The following is a 15,978-nucleotide window of genomic DNA, read 5'->3' as shown; positions in this document are numbered from 1 at the left end:
TTCTAGTATAATACATGAATAAATACAGTAATTTTTAAATTAAAAGTTTCTGCACTGCTATATAATCATAAAGCTCTCTATCACACTGGAATGAGCCGCTCTGGAAGCTGGACAGGGGGGTGGGGTGTGGATTTAAAGAGACAGCCTCAAAATGAGTTGATCTGAGACACACCACAGAAAACTGGTGAAAGAGGGGCTTGTGGAGTTACAGTAAGGAGGAATTCAGACTGAAGCATTGAAGTTTGTCTTTATATAGACCCAAACTGAATTATTTAAATGTGAAAAATAAGGATTTAAAAGCATGTCTCCTTTAAACAACATACAGATTATTAACAGGAGAATAATTGATGACATACAGAAACTTTGTATTTGGTTTAACAAATTATTTAAACAGACCAAATAAAACAGTAACAGGGAGACATTCATCACATATTTAAACTGAGTTTAGCTCCACACTTCTTCTAATCCTGCAGCGTTTTCTTCAATAGGTTAGGGTTGAAAGGAAGTGCTTGCAAACTAAGACACACGACTTAATCTTCCTTAAGAAACCAAAACAAGAAAAGTGTTTATAGTTTATGCAATCACTGTCAGTGGTGCAAGAATGGCATTAAAATGGCATTTACTCGGTTTTGTTAGGAGCTTGAGGCTCATTCTTGGTCTGTTTCATTTCAGGTTGACCTCGACTCACGTCACATGGGCTGGGTGACAAGTGAGCTTCCTGGTGGGGATTAYCATGTGATCAAAGTGGAACTGAAGGGCCCCGAAAACACTCTGAGGGTGCGTCAGGTTAAGGTTCTCGGTTGGAAAGAGGGCGAGAGCATCAAAATCCTCGGACAGATCTCAGCCAGCATGGCCCAGCAGAAAAACTGTGAGGCTGAGACTCTCAGGGTTTTCCGCCTCATCACCTCACAGGTCAGTGCATTATGACCACTGGGTTATGTTTTTGTGGATAACGCATTTGATTAACAGGGTCACATTATTGAARATGTTTTAATAAATACTTTCTGTTAATGTTTAGGTCTTTGGAAAACTAATCTGTGGGGATGCAGAGCCAACACCAGAGCAGGAGGAGAAAAACCTACTTTCATCACCAGAAGGAGAGGACAAGGTCTGCACCCTTTTATAAGTAACATTTCTGAAAGATTTGCTAACATTTATTCATTTTTAACCACATTCTGTGTTTCTGCAAACAGGTACCATCTGATGCAGACCTCAAAGAGCACATGGTGGGAATCATTTTCAGCAGGAGCAAACTAACCAACCTGCAGAAACAGGTACTTTACAAAAACAAAGAAATAAACCTCTGATATGTGATATCAAACCTAATAATTGTATTGTATTTTGCAGGTGTGCGCACACATCGTTCAAGCCATCCGCATGGAGGCCACGCGGGTGAGGGAGGAGTGGGAACACGCCATCTCCAGCAAAGAAAATGCCAACTCGCAGCCGAGCGACGACGACGCCTCCTCAGACGCGTATTGCTTTGAGCTGCTCTCCATGGTTCTGGCTCTGAGTGGCTCGAATGTGGGCCGGCAGTACCTGGCTCAGCAGCTTACACTCATGCAGGACCTGTTTTCTCTTCTGCACACTGCTTCTCCCAGAGTGCAGAGACAGGTAATGTGAACATAAACACACTGTTACTAACTTCTTAATTCAGTGTTTTACAGCAGATTCTGAGCTTTTCTGTTGACTTACAGTACAGCAAACCTCTCATTAAACACTTTGTGGCTGTCAGTGTTTTTTTATTAATCTTGAGTTTGTGACTAAATGTATTGTGCAACACTGCCATCAGCTGGCAGTAAAATGAAATGCATGATGCAGCAAGAATACACATTGCAAGTGGGCTCTCAGTGATTGCACATTAAGGTAAATATTCTTTGCTKGCTCCATGAAGTTTATTTTTTTGTATCTTCTGGGCTTCCTCTGTCCAGGTGACATCATTGCTTAGACGTGTCCTACCAGAGGTGACGCCAGTGCGACTTGCCAGCATAATCGGGGTGAAGGCTCTGCCGCCAGCGGACATCAGCGACATCATCCACTCCACGGAGAAAGGTGATTGGAACAAACTTGGCATCCTTGACATGTTCTTGGGCTGCATTGCCAAAGCCCTCACTGTGCAACTGAAAGCCAAAGGCAGCACTATCTCCGGCACGGGCGGCATGGTTGCAGGAAAGGGCGTCACGACTGTCACTCTGCCCATGATCTTTAACTCCAGGTGAGCCAGCTTTGAGGACCAATTAACAAAACACATCTTTTTTTTTCTACATATTATATTTTTTGCTCATCTTGCTTTTTTTTTTTTTCCTCAGTTACATTCGCAGAGGTGAGAGCCACTGGTGGATGAAAGGCTCCACGCCTCCACAGATAGCTGAGATCATCATAAAGCTGATCAAAGACATGGCAGCTGTGAGTGATTTTTTTTTTTATTTGTAATTTTAAACGTGCTGTAAAGGTGAATATACCGGTCAAACTACCTCTAACTGTTGTTTTTTATTTTTAGGGTCACCTTTCAGATGCCTGGTCCAGAATTACCAAAAATGCAATCGCTGAAACCATCATAGCCCTCACTAAAATGGAGGAGGAGCATCGGTCTCCTGTTCGCTGTATCGCAACAACAAGGGTATGAAGACTGTTATTCACAGGGTATGAATCAGTGCTTAGGAACACTGTCTGTTTCTGATTTTCTTTCCTGTTTACTCTCTCCTTAGCTGTGGCTGGCCTTGGCGTCTCTGTGTGTGCTCGACCAGGATCATGTGGACAGGCTGTCCTCTGGTCGGTGGATGGGCAAAGACGGGCAGCAGAAGCAGATGGTGAGACTCACAGCAAAAAGCTACAGTGAACRGGGAATAAACAGGGCAACTTAATTTATTCTCTTTTTATCTACTCACAGCCTATGTGTGACAATCATGATGACGGTGAGACGGCAGCCATCATACTGTGTAACATGTGTGGCAATCTTTGCACCGACTGTGATCGCTTCCTCCACCTGCACCGACGAACACGCTCCCACCAGAGACAGGTTAGTTCTGAGTGTTCACCTGAATATGAATTACAAAYGGTACTGGTGGTGATCAGTGTGTTTTTCTCTGTTTTGAATAACTTTGTTGTTTTTATCTGTGTCAGGTGTTCAAGGAGGAAGAGGAGGCCATAAAGGTTGATCTCCATGAAGGCTGTGGAAGGACCAAGCTCTTCTGGCTCATGGCTCTTGCAGACTCAAAGACAATGAAGGCCATGGTGGAGTTCAGAGAGCACACAGGTAACAGACCAAAGAACACATCAGTGTAATAATAAACAATTTAATGTCATTTTCTCTGAGAGGTTTTAAACATAGTTTTTCCACCCCCATGTTTCACACACACATAGAGTTGGTCTGACAAGCTAAATGTTTTTGCAGGTAAACCAGCATCTAGCAGCTCAGACGCCTGCAGGTTCTGTGGTACAAGAAACGGTACTGAGCTGTCTGCTGTGGGTAGTGTCTGTTCAGACCCAGACTGTCAGGTATGAAGCATGAACAAAATCTGAATATCAAATCAGAGTTGATGAAGAACCTCTGTTCAGATGTTTCTTATTTCAATGCCAAATCAATTTTTTTTTAATTTTCAATATATGTAGTAATAATAATCGTGTGAATCATACATATCAAAAATAGAAAACAAAATAAATAATCCTAACATAATAAAATAAACTATTGAGAACCTTAATAGTTGAATAGGTTTTTTTCTTAATACTTTGTATGTATTTTTAAACAAAATATTTCTATTTTGTCAAGAATTGGATTTCATTTTTGCACAGACCAGACAGAATATTTATACACCAATTTAATAAAAATATAATATACATAATCCAGTTTTGCTTTGTGAAAATATACTTGTTGGGTGTTCATATATTTAAGAAGATGAATAAATGTGGATTGTAGTTTAATATACTTGTTAATTCCCTCAAATAATAAATTTGAACTACAGAATTTGCATTTTATGCAAAAAGTGTAGTGTGAATGATTAATGCTGAAAGATTTTTGCTGAAAAGCTAAAAATGCTAAAACTAGCCTAAAAATAGGTTTTTAAAAAGTAGCTGAGATTAGCACACAAAAAAAATCAGAAATCAGCAAGAATCTGAACTTAACACAAAAAGGTGAATTTAGCAGAGAAAAGCCCATGTTAGCTAAAAAGTAGCTAATAAAACAGACAGCAGCTGAAAAAAAAACACAAAAAGCTTAAAATAGTGGGAAAATTCACAAAAAAGTTGAAATTGGCAGAACTGCAGAAAAAAAGCTAAAACTGGCAAGATAGAAGCCGAAGGAAGATTAAATTAGAGTTCATAAAAAGCAGAATCAGAACAAAAGTTAAAAAGTACAGTAAAAATTTATGAATGATTATTTTCAAGGATTTTAAGAATGTTGAAGATAGCTTTATTCATTTAAAAAAAATGGCTGAAAAAGCTAAATGTTTCAAAATGTATAAATTGCTGAAGTACCAAATGTCATAGCTGRAATATCCTGAAGGAGCTGAATGTTTTGATGTATAAATTCTTGAAATAACACAAAAACTGCAGAACGAGTCTTATGCCCAGAAAATATGAAAGAAAAATTTATCTCAATCGTGTGAATCAAGCATTGTTGTAGTTTTTAAGCATCATCTTACTTCACCTCTCTCAGGAGTATGCCAAGCTGGCCTGCAGTAGGACTCACCCCTGTGGACACCCTTGTGGAGGAGTTAAGAACGAGGACTCCTGCCTGCCGTGTCTGCACGGCTGCGATAAGAACGCAGGCTGTCTGAAACAGGATGCAGACGACATGTGCATGATCTGCTTTACAGAAGCTCTTTCTGCTGCTCCTGCAGTACAGGTAGCTTTGACTTCAAGAGTTTCACCTTCCAAATGTCTCTTTGCTTTCCTGTGATGTCTAACTGTTGGGTCTGTTTTCCAGCTGGACTGCACTCACGTGTTTCACCTTCAGTGCACTCGGCGTGTGCTTGAAAATCGCTGGCTTGGACCCCGGATTACTTTTGGCTTCATGTTGTGTCCTATTTGCAAGGTACATTGTTAGTAGAGTGCCTCAAATGACCAGACTGYCCCTCAGCAGAAGAACTTTAATGCACATGGGCTGGTTTGTTTGTTTGTTTGTTTACAGAACAAAATCAATCACTCTGTGATCAAAGACCTCCTCGACCCCATTAAGGAGCTGTATGAGGATGTGAGGAGGAAGGCTCTAATGAGGTTGGAGTACGAAGGCCTTCACAAGAGTGAGGCCATCACCACACCAGGAGCACGCTTCCACAGTGACCCTGCAGGCTTTGCAATGAACAGATATGCATACTACGTCTGCTACAAGTGCAAAAAGGTGACGACAGGATGCAAGAGGTTGTTATTGGAGAGCTGGACATGGATGGAAATGTAACCTTTTCCTGTTTTTGTAGGCATATTTTGGGGGAGAGGCTCGGTGTGATGCAGAGGCAGGACAGGGTGACGACTACGACCCCAGTGAGCTGATCTGTGGAGCGTGCTCAGATGTCTCCAGGGCTCAGGTGGATAAGCTGGCTGTGCTGCCACCAGGAATAAAATATATTGCACAAAATATTCATGTTCCTTCTTATTCAGAGCCGGATTAGAAGATTGGGATCTGGGTGTCTAAAGAAAATCTGTATTTGTCAGCTAGTTAGCTTGTGTTAGGTCATCTGTTTTATCCAAAAACTGATGTGTTATAAATGAAGCAGCTGATTTTTCAGGGAGTTCCACAATTTCTCMAAAAGATAGAAAATGTTTGTTTCCTAAAATGTAATCTAATATATYTGAAAAACAATCACGTTCCTATTTTTTGCTATTTCTGCTCTTCTTTCCCATCAGATGTGCTCCAAGCACGGCACAGACTTCCTTGAGTATAAATGTCGGTACTGCTGCTCCGTGGCTGTTTTCTTCTGCTTTGGCACCACACACTTCTGCAACGCCTGCCATGAYGACTTCCAGAGGATGACCAGTGTCCCCAAGGAGGAGCTGCCCCATTGTCCTGCAGGTCCGTCGTTTTATTTAGTCTTATTCAGGACCATTGATGGGGAAGTCATAACATTTAATGTTAATGACACCTAACATCGTGTTGACAGTTTGGTGTGCTGAGTGAACATTTTTATGGTCAATGAACAATTAATCAAACTCAGATGCTAATCAGGGCTGTCATATTTGCCTGCCATGGTTAATTAGCTGAAGTGGTCATCTTAATTAAAGTTGTAGACGTACATCTGATGATTACTGTCAGAGTTTTATTAAAATTTATACAATGGTTCACAAGATATTTTTCTAACACAAAGACAAACATCCACACAGGCCTTTCTGTGTTAAATGAGAAATATCCTATTGAAGGGGTGTAAAGCACCTCGTTTAGATTTAAAGAGACAGCCTMAAAAYGAGTTGATCTGAGACGCACCTGAGAAAWGTGGTGAAAGAGGGKCTTGTGGAGTTACAGTAAGGAGGAATTAAGCCCAAAGCATTGCAGTTCCACTTAGACCACAACTGAATGATTTAAATGTAAAAAGAAGGATTTATAAGCATGATATGTCTCCTATAACTAAAGCTGCAATTACTGTAACGTATCACCAAAGACTCTTTTTAATATTACTAATGTATTCCTGAATCATCAGAACTAAACTTCAAATACCTCCAGAGGCAATCTTTAGTCTCAGGGTTTTTTTCTCTTCTGAAGTTTCTAGATTTTTTATTTTTTGCTGTTCTTGCACTTGCTTCCGTCCAACTTACCAATTTATCTTTAGTGCTTACGGTGTAAAATAAAAGCACTTGTTCTTAACTTCAGCACTTATCAGAATATTGGTTTTTATCASCTTTATAGAATTTTTTGTAAAAAGTAACAATATGCTTATGATTAATTTAATTCTCATCTCCTCTGGCACAGGGCCCAAAGGCAARCAGCTGGAGGGCACGGAGTGTCCTCTGCATGTGGTCCACCCACCCACGGGTGAAGAGTTTGCTCTGGGCTGTGGGGTGTGCAGAAACGCTCACACCTTCTAACCTGCAAAAGACTTTTACTGGGAACCAGTCGGGTCTACTGTGATTTCTCCCTGCTGCTGCAGAAAGCTCAGCAGCCAAGCTCGRCTCTTGCATGAAGTCTCCTGTGTGCCGAAACCAGGTTTCTGCTCTCCATCAAGAGTCCTCAGGTCTTCAACAACACGAGTATCCAGGCTCTGCTGCTAGCGCAAGCTGGAGCTCCTTCAGATTCAGAGTAACCTGAATGGGGAAAAAGGAACAATAAAAAAAAGAGGAAGAAATATATTTAAAAAAAAWTTTGTGAAGTGTTTGCATGCGGCCGTTGTATTCCCTCGGCTTCTATTGACGTTGCACACCTCCCAATCACTGAACTGTAACAAAATTAAACATCAAATATGATATACATTTGCATAAAGGCAACTGTGGATGAGAGTGGGTTTAAAAAAAAAGAAAAAAGGAACGGGCCATATTTCCAGCTTCCTAACTATAAATTTAAAATGTTGTATGTAAACTTTTCGTAATCTTGTACAGTATTCTTCTGTCAAGTGCATCATGGGTTGATGGACGAGAAAAAAAAAAAGATGAGCTGGTTGAAAAGACTGTTAAGTTTATTACATTCGGGGGAAAATAGTGTATGATTTATCTAATCTTGTATATAATGATACTATTCAAAGTACCTGTATTTCGCTCTCTTCACTTCAGTTTTGTTTGATATTCTGGGTTGTTTTGACCCAGATCTTTTATTGAAGTGCAATACTGGGTGTGCCTCCTCTTTTGCAGCTGTTTAAATCTATGGAATGTATGTCAAATAAAGCCACTGTACATTTTTATACAGTAGACAGTCGTTTTCTTCCCCCCTCCTCTTCAAAATGTTATCTCTTCTGTTGTCAGGAAATGAGGAACAGGGGTGCCCGGCACATGCAGTGAAGCGAAAGATAGTGGATGTATATTGTTTGTAGCTTTGATGAATAAAAAAAGCACCAAAATCCTACAGTAATTAAAAAGAAAAAAAAAACTCAATAAGATTACAGCTGAACAATACAAGGGGCCAGTCTTTACACCAAAAAAAGAAAAATGTGCACCTGTTATGCTTTTTTTCCCCCCTTGAACGAGTCAGAGAGATTGGGAGCAGGGAAACTGTGTGTGTGTGTGTGTGTGTGTGTGTGTGTGTGTGTGTGTGTGTGTGTGTGTGGGAGGGGGGTATTAAAATCAGCTGCTGTTAAATACAAAGCTTATTACTTGTGAATCTGCTCTGTAATATCTGTGGTGGATGGAGTTGAATGGTAATAAACCAGAATCTCTGTTACACAAAGTACCCACTGTGTCATCAGTTTTTGAATTAATACTGAACTTTGAATTAAATAATTTATTGTAGTCGACACATGAAAAGATGTATTTGATAAGGAGAAAGAGAGTGATATGGGTAACTGCTAGACTGGAAGTTCATTTTTTTCTTTGCATTCATCTGTTCTATGAGTTGCATAAATAACAGTTTGATATTTTCATGTCATTTTTTAAACAATATCAATTTGAATTTATTTGTAAATTTAATACATTATTTAGTCACTTTCAATAGTATAATAAATATGAATAAATTCAATTGAAAGCAGTTAAGTTTATTTTCTTTCTAGGTAGGAGAAAAAGAAAGAAAGAACTTCTTTTAAAATAAATCTTTCTTAAAATGTTCATGTAAGTAATCCTCTTTCACCTCAGGGGAAAATAAGCAAACGTGCCCATTTGTTTTTGCAGTCGGGTGAGGCATCGTACGAACACAGACGATCTTTACCAACAGCCATTTCGCATTACATTTCCCATAAGGCACCGGTGCTGTCAAAACAACACCTCGCCATTTCAGGGTAGGGGGGGTTGTTGAAGCTCACTCAGAGGAATTAGGTCAGGTGAGCGGAGGTTGTACGCTCTTATTTTCTGTCSTCAGACCGTCATTGAGTTCCGATGCGAGTTATTTTGTTGGTACGAATGAGTTTTTCCTYCGTGGGTCCGGGTTGAAGAGTGAAACCAGTGTACGGATTTTCCACCAGACCGGCTAACAGACCTAGCTGTGTGTGTAAACAAAAAGGTAGGAGGCTTGGCCAAGACGCTGGCTGTCAGTGCGCAATAAGCATGTCATCATAGAATTACTAGTTACACAGATATAACTTCTAGTTAGATATAATATTTCTGGAAGGAGAAATATAGTGATGCTAAACAAGCTAGCACAAACTTAGCTAACTGTTAAAATCACTGCTCGCTTTAGCAATGTAAACATGTTCCAACTCATTTATGATCAGTTCATTAAAAAACCTCTCATGTGTGTTATGATTTTGTAGAAAACGACTCCGTAGTGATGAGTGTACCTGTAATGCCAGCATTGATCACTGTCACGTTTCTCACGTTTTTTCATTGGAGGAGTCACATGAAAAACACAACTCTGCATGATTAGATGTTTGCTTTGACACACCTGGTTTGAATAAGTGTGATTAACAAGCAGCCAGGAATGCGAGTGAAACGTGAAGGGTAGTGTTTATTAAATTCAGAGTAAAATATGTTGATCGACCAGAGTTAAGTTAGTTAACATTAATGCATTTGCATTTAAAATGCATGCAATTGTAAAATAAATGGGGTTTAGATTTAAACCACCTGAAAGAGCAAACGTGTTGTGATTAAAGTAACAGAAACAGGTAATTTTAGGATATTTTAGGTCAGACTTATGAGATAAAAAGAAGATGAATAATTCCAGAAATAAAGCACATTTTAAACTAACAATCTTTTTGACAATATAATTATAATGTTTAACTATCCGRTCATATTTTAGCATGTACAAATGGCCACGTCTCGGGAAATCTCAAAATCTAAAGGCCAAGCCTGATGACTGTGATCTTCCAGCCCTCAGGCACTGCAGAGTCCCATCAAGTCATCATGACTGGACCCAGAAATACTTTGACTAATCATCTGTTCTGAACACATCATCATCCAGAAATGTAACCTTAGCTTGTTTTACTCAAGAAAGAAGTCCTGCCACAACTTTGTGCAGCTCAAGTTCTCCGTTTTTTGCTTTTCAGGAAAATAGTTTTCTAGTTTTATGGTTCTAAAGCCCAAAAAATTATCTTAACTCTTACGAGTGAAATGTGCTGAAAGGTGCATCTGTAATTGCCTGAATGTTCAACAGGGTTTGTAATAAAAGTAATAATAAAGGGACCAATCATTTATAAGCATGTAATGGAATTTTGAAAGGGCTAATTTTATGTAGAATGAAGATTAATATTTATCAAAATCAAATGGAAAGGAAGCGAGTATAAAAAGACAAATCCATTTCTCAGTTTTCTGCTGATGCGGGTCGTTTCTGTGCGTCTGCACGGAGTAGCACTTTCTCGACTTTAAAAACCACTTCCTGTTTCTCTTAGGATGAAACGGATAAAAGGGGGAGAGGAGGTCAGCAATGCGTGCCCCAGCGAAAGCCCGCCTGAGGCGTGCAAGAAGGTGCGGAAGCAGATGAGCGAGGAGTCGGAGGCAGCGGTGGCTGGTGAGTCACGGGCCTGTGACTGGTCGCTGCTGCCTCAGGAGCTCCTGCTGCACATTTTCCAGCACCTTCCACTGCTCGACCGGGCGTATGCCTCTCAGGTGTGCCGTGGGTGGAACCAGGCTTTTCACATGCCTGAGCTCTGGAGATGCTTCGAGTTTGAGCTGAACCAGCCAGCGAGCTCATACTTGAAAGCCACACACCCAGACCTCATCAAGCAGATCATAAAGAGGCACTCCAACCACCTTCAGTAYGTCAGCTTCAAGGTAAAAATAGGAAACCTGTATCTGCAGTTTTGCTGTACTTTTTTTTATTTTGTTTTAAATCTTTTATCTTCTTGTTATTGTTTATTCTGGTCAGGTGGACAGTAGCACAGAGTCTGCAGAGGCAGCATGTGATATTCTGTCACAGTTGGTGAATTGCTCACTGAAGACCCTGGGACTCATCTCCACAGCCCGGCCCAGTTTCATGGAGGTTCCAAAGGTATAGTTAATGCAGTTGTTCGCATTTCTATTTATTATTTTGTGTTACTATAAAAAGTCAAAAGAAATCTCATAATGTACTACCACATATTTTTGTTTTTTTCTTGCAATCTTTATTATAAATGCTCTTTTTGTTTTTAAGTTGTGTCAATGAAACAGATGTTCTCGACTACAGATAAATTTACAGAAATATCTGTTTCACACCCAGACAAGGTCAGATTTGCTTCAACTGGTGCATGATGTTATTTGCAAAATCATTGTTTAGACTCCGCAATGCACAGACTTCTTCATGAACCTCAGCATATCTGTGTAACCCAGAAAGCTGTTTGTTTAAAAATGTTTCAATGTTGACTTCAGAACAGCCAGAAACCTTGCATTTACATGTGAGCAATCCATGAGCGCAGGAAGAACCTGGACATTTTTCATTTCTTTTGAAAGACTTTGTGAATTTTATAAACATACAAACTGTTAGTTGTTTCAATATCAAAAATATATACAGWTAGACTGCTAAAGATGTAAGTATATCCAAGAATGTTACAATTTTCTGTCAGCAAATTGTCAGATTCTGCTGAATAGTTTACAATGTAAAGAAAATATGTTGCTGGTTCTGTCATCAGTAGATAATTCTTAGAGGCTACAAATACCAGTTTTTTGTAATAGAAGTGGGTTTTATGTATATTAGCCCCGTAACAGTCGCACCTGAATTCCATTAAAAGCCTTTTAATATTTTTTTATTTTTGTAAAAGTGTCAAGGTAAAGGTAAGAACTGGAAGAAGTCGTCCCACATCCTGGTATTAAAAAGGAAAATGTCTGGAAACCTTTAAAGGCAGAATCCGCACCGTTTTTGTTTTTGGGCATATTTTATGTGTAGGTGTAAGTGTGTCTACGTTTTCTGGCTGCAACTCCACCATGAACTAAAATGGGCACAAATTTGTTGTGCGTCAAAAACAAACATTTTTTAGATTTACTACAATCACAAAGATTTATTTCAGAAAAAGGYGTGTTCAGTCGTTGTTTTGTTTGTTCTTCCACAGTCTCATTTTATCTCAGCTCTCACTGTGGTGTTCGTCAACTCCAAATCGTTGTCTTCCCTGAAGATTGACGACACACCGGTTGACGATCCGTCTCTGAAGGTGCTGGTGGCCAACAACAGCGACACCCTGAAACTGCTGAAGATGAGCAGCTGCCCTCATGTCTCACCTGCAGGTACAGTGAGCAACAAAGATCTGCTGAAGCTGTATGAAAACAGCTTTTTAAGCTTTTTTTATTTGAAAAGCGATCACAGGGCCACTCAGAGACAAACAACCATTCACACTCTCAGCCGCACCTCGAGTTAATTTAGAGTCACCAGTTATTCTGACATGCAGGTTTTTGGTGTGTGTGATGAAACTGGAGTACCCGGAGAGAAAACCCACACGTGCACAGGGAGAACGTGCAAACTCCACACAGGAAGGCCAGGAAGCAAAGCTGCACCTTCTTGCTGTGGGGTGACAGCTCTAACAACGGCGCCACCATGCTGCCTCGTCACGAGTGTCAAATGTTTCCTATTTTAAGTCACAAGACCAGTTTTTTTATTWGGTTTTGAAGCCTGTAATTTTCAGGGCTTGAAGTTCTCCGTCGCCACGACRGATTTCCGTCACTTTGATCGTGGCCAGGATGGATTTCCGTTATCTGTGGGGTCGGGTGGGGACAAAACAACAGCTCTGTTTTTCTGTTGCGGTCTTGTTAAAGCCACCCAGGTTACCTCTAAACGCACCACTACTTTCAACAAATGAAACAAACCCCAGAGCACTTTTATCCAATCAGAGCAGAGTGGAGCAGGGCGGGTCAGTAAAGCAGCAGGTGAGCAGTCTGCAGGAGCAACACCGCGGTCAGTCCAGAGTGAAACCTCTCCTCCCTCATTTCACTCCTTGGACTTTGGTCTATAAAACCTAACTTTATATTAAATATTTGTTCTCAGAGCACCATTATCCAACAGATATGTCCAACTTTGCATGCGTGACCAAGCTCCTTGTGCAAAGGCTGCGCATGACGCGCAACTTTCAAACAGTTTGTTCRTCTGTCATGCTTTTGCTCTCCTATTCTACAACATTTCACAAGTTATAGTGTTCTGTTACGTATCATATTGGAGATTACTACAATAATGTAAGCGCCAAATATAAACCCCTCCATCACTGGCGTGGATGCATGCTGTGTGCATGTACCAAAGCGCGAACTGAGCCGAGACCACCTCGGGAGTGCGCTGCAGYGCGTGCATGCTRTGAGTCAGATTCACTGTTACTAACATTTGTTTGTCCCATATTAAAACAAAGATGAATCTCCATTTAACATTTATCTCCTCATCCTCACCAGGAGAACAGCACCATGTTCTCCAGGTGAGCGTGTTTCAAATGTTTCTGTAGTTTATCCTAAGTATACAACTTTCATTCTTCACTGCTTGTTTATATTTAGAACCATACAGAACTGCTCTGTGATAAATGTAATTCACTAAATGATCAAATATGTAGAGTAAACAGTATTAAATGATTACATGAGCTTGAACAATTTAAATAACTGTTTAAAAATAGTAATTTAAAAAGATAATTCAGTCTAATAAAGTATTTTCAAGTTATTTTGTTCTGTGCAACAGACAGAKATTTGCTATCATTTTTAAATAAACAATTAGGATTTGTCTGGTTAAATAAAGGTCAGTAAACAGGGTTGCACATAAAATTTTTGGTCTGGCTCTCAGGGGAGAACHTAGGGTTGTTGCTTGGTGCTCATATTTTCCTTCACTCATTTAACACATTTATCTATATGGGCATCAGGGCATCTAACGTCCCCCTGTTCTGTTTTATGACTTCTGTCAGCTGCAACATCTCAGGACATCATGCCAAATCAGTCCACCAAGATTGTTATTTAATTTTTTTACTCTGCATAAATTTTGTAAACTACCAAGTGGCCGAGGGGCTGGGTGTATGTCATATAAACATCACAAACTGAACATTTCATGGTTAAATGTCTTTTAGACTAACATGTCCCTCATGGACAACTCCTGTTTGGTCTTCTCTTTGGCCTTGGTTAAACCAGATTTCCACACTCTCCAGTCCAAGCAGCAAATATCTCTTTTTCACACAGAACAAAATAACTTAAAACATACAAATGTTTTATTTGTTAGTCTGATTTCTTTTTTAAAAGACTATTTTATTCAAAAATGTATTATTTAGACGGTTTCAGCTCATGTAATCATTTATTCTTCGTATTTGATCATTTAATAAATTACATTCATCCCAGAGCAGCTGTGTCACAGTATGATCCTAAATATAAACAAGTTTAGCACATTAAGAACCTTGTTTTTTTTATTCAGTTTTTGAATGAAATTTGTGGATSTTTATGATAAATTAAAATAACATTTAAAACTCATTCACCCAGAGAACATGGCAAGTAGTTTTTATTTTATTAATAAACATAATTTTTTTTGATAGGGGTGATGTTAAACAGAGAATCATCTTTGCTTTAATATGGGGCAAACAAATGTTCTGTAAACAGTGAATCTCACAGAAAGACTCAGCCTGCACACGCAGCAATGTGCTCCCATCACAGCAGTCTCTCATCAGGAGGAGAGTTTGCCACTCACACAGAGTGTGACAGATCTCTTCGATAACAACATTCTGAACATATATTTAATATAAAGTTAGGTTTTACAGACCAAAGTTTCTGATAGCTCAGGAGCAAAGTGCAGGAGGAGATGTCAGGACTGACCGCTGCAGCTAGCTGCAGCCGGCTGCAGCCTCGGAGATCTCTGTGGGTGCTCCATCCGAGCACCCACAGAATCGGCGCCTATCTGCTCGAGTCGGGCCGCTGCTTCAACCAAACCTGCTCTCACTGAAAGTCCCGCCCTGCTCTGCTGTGATTGGATAAAACAGCTCTGGACTTGGTCTGATTTGTTGAAGGCAGTGTCTCAGTTTAAACTTTATATCAGGTTCCCACTGTCCTAAGGCTCGGTGAGCACCGAATACGATCCGGTCACATCAGTGCAGCTGGATTTTTTAATTTTTTTTAAAAGAAATCAGGTTGCATTTGCAACCAAACTGGTCACACTCTAGAGCCCTGCTAACTGTTGTTTTGACAGACAATCTCAGGTACGCAAATGAGCTTCATGACATTCCACATGACATTCCATCTGGTGCGCTTATTCTTTTTTTGGCCACGCATGGGCACCTGCGCACCTCTTATGTGCAACTCTGTCAATAAATATATCTGTCAATCCATCCATCATTAGTGTTCTAACAAGTTCCAAACAGCCATGYATCAGTTTTTCATAATACAAGCTGCCAACACTGACAAAAGTTATTTTCTTTATGTCATTGTTTGGCACAGAGTTAGTTTATGTTCTGAAGGCTGCATGATGTCATGTCAGTTTGTTATGAGTGGACCTGTCATTAAATCAGGCAAAGAAATGCCCCCTAAATTCACTGTTGGTGGTTATCAMTATTTTACCTGTTCATTGGGTAAAGTTTTTAATGTTCTTAGTTTTAAACGTGCAGTTGAGGGTCATCATTGCTTGGCACAATGACATGTTCTCTTACAAATAAAACTAAATCAAGAATAAACGATACAAACTTACAATGATTCTCTAAAATCATTGTTTGTGATAAATTGTGTCACATTAATTATAGTGGCTATAGCAGTGAGTTTAAAAACAAGATGATGCAACTAGTTGAATGAATAATGTGTCTCTAATTTGTTTATTTAATCAAGTGTTTTTCATCTAGGTAAAATATGTTTAGGAACCAGTTAAAATACACCAGAATGCAGGAAACTTCATCTACTAAATTCAGTTTTCTGGGGGAGGACCCCCAGACCCCCCACTATTGTGCCCTTCACACACATTACAAAGCTTCTGATGCTCCTGTTTTAATGTGAGAGAATAAACCAACATATTTACAGAGCACCACCTGTGTACCTCTCTGTTTTATGAAAACCCTAACCCTTAAACATGTGTAATGG

General features: G+C 39.7%; 2 protein-coding genes across 18 annotated transcripts in view; both read left to right on the top strand.

Annotated features, from left to right (window-relative positions):
• mycbp2 (MYC binding protein 2) overlaps window positions 1-8,305 on the top strand; it is a 93,101-nt gene extending 84,796 nt beyond the window's left edge. For all 17 annotated transcript variants that reach the window (XM_014021913.1, XM_014021920.1, XM_014021930.1 and 14 more), the window contains 17 exons: window positions 673-912; window positions 1,019-1,108; window positions 1,194-1,274; window positions 1,348-1,614; window positions 1,932-2,215; window positions 2,310-2,406; window positions 2,501-2,620; window positions 2,709-2,810; window positions 2,891-3,019; window positions 3,124-3,256; window positions 3,395-3,498; window positions 4,655-4,843; window positions 4,925-5,032; window positions 5,129-5,338; window positions 5,415-5,522; window positions 5,842-6,007; window positions 6,899-8,305. In XM_014021913.1, coding sequence (XP_013877367.1) covers window positions 673-912; window positions 1,019-1,108; window positions 1,194-1,274; window positions 1,348-1,614; window positions 1,932-2,215; window positions 2,310-2,406; window positions 2,501-2,620; window positions 2,709-2,810; window positions 2,891-3,019; window positions 3,124-3,256; window positions 3,395-3,498; window positions 4,655-4,843; window positions 4,925-5,032; window positions 5,129-5,338; window positions 5,415-5,522; window positions 5,842-6,007; window positions 6,899-7,014 — 2,544 coding nt within the window. In that variant the 3' untranslated portion in view covers window positions 7,015-8,305. The remainder of the gene's footprint in view (window positions 1-672; window positions 913-1,018; window positions 1,109-1,193; window positions 1,275-1,347; window positions 1,615-1,931; window positions 2,216-2,309; window positions 2,407-2,500; window positions 2,621-2,708; window positions 2,811-2,890; window positions 3,020-3,123; window positions 3,257-3,394; window positions 3,499-4,654; window positions 4,844-4,924; window positions 5,033-5,128; window positions 5,339-5,414; window positions 5,523-5,841; window positions 6,008-6,898) is intronic.
• A 518-nt stretch (window positions 8,306-8,823) lies between these two features.
• The window catches only part of fbxl3a (F-box and leucine-rich repeat protein 3a), an 8,560-nt gene continuing 1,405 nt past the window's right edge, over window positions 8,824-15,978 (top strand). The window contains exons 1-4 of the mRNA XM_014021912.1: window positions 8,824-9,067; window positions 10,392-10,773; window positions 10,868-10,990; window positions 12,024-12,195. Of these exons, the coding sequence (XP_013877366.1) occupies window positions 10,393-10,773; window positions 10,868-10,990; window positions 12,024-12,195 (676 nt within the window). The 5' untranslated portion in view covers window positions 8,824-9,067; window position 10,392. The remainder of the gene's footprint in view (window positions 9,068-10,391; window positions 10,774-10,867; window positions 10,991-12,023; window positions 12,196-15,978) is intronic.

Source organism: Austrofundulus limnaeus, unplaced genomic scaffold, assembly GCF_001266775.1.
Source record: "Austrofundulus limnaeus strain Quisiro unplaced genomic scaffold, Austrofundulus_limnaeus-1.0 Scaffold310, whole genome shotgun sequence".
NCBI lineage: Eukaryota > Metazoa > Chordata > Actinopteri > Cyprinodontiformes > Rivulidae > Austrofundulus > Austrofundulus limnaeus.
Note: the sequence above shows the minus strand (reverse complement) of the source record. Positions and strands in the feature narration are given on the sequence as shown.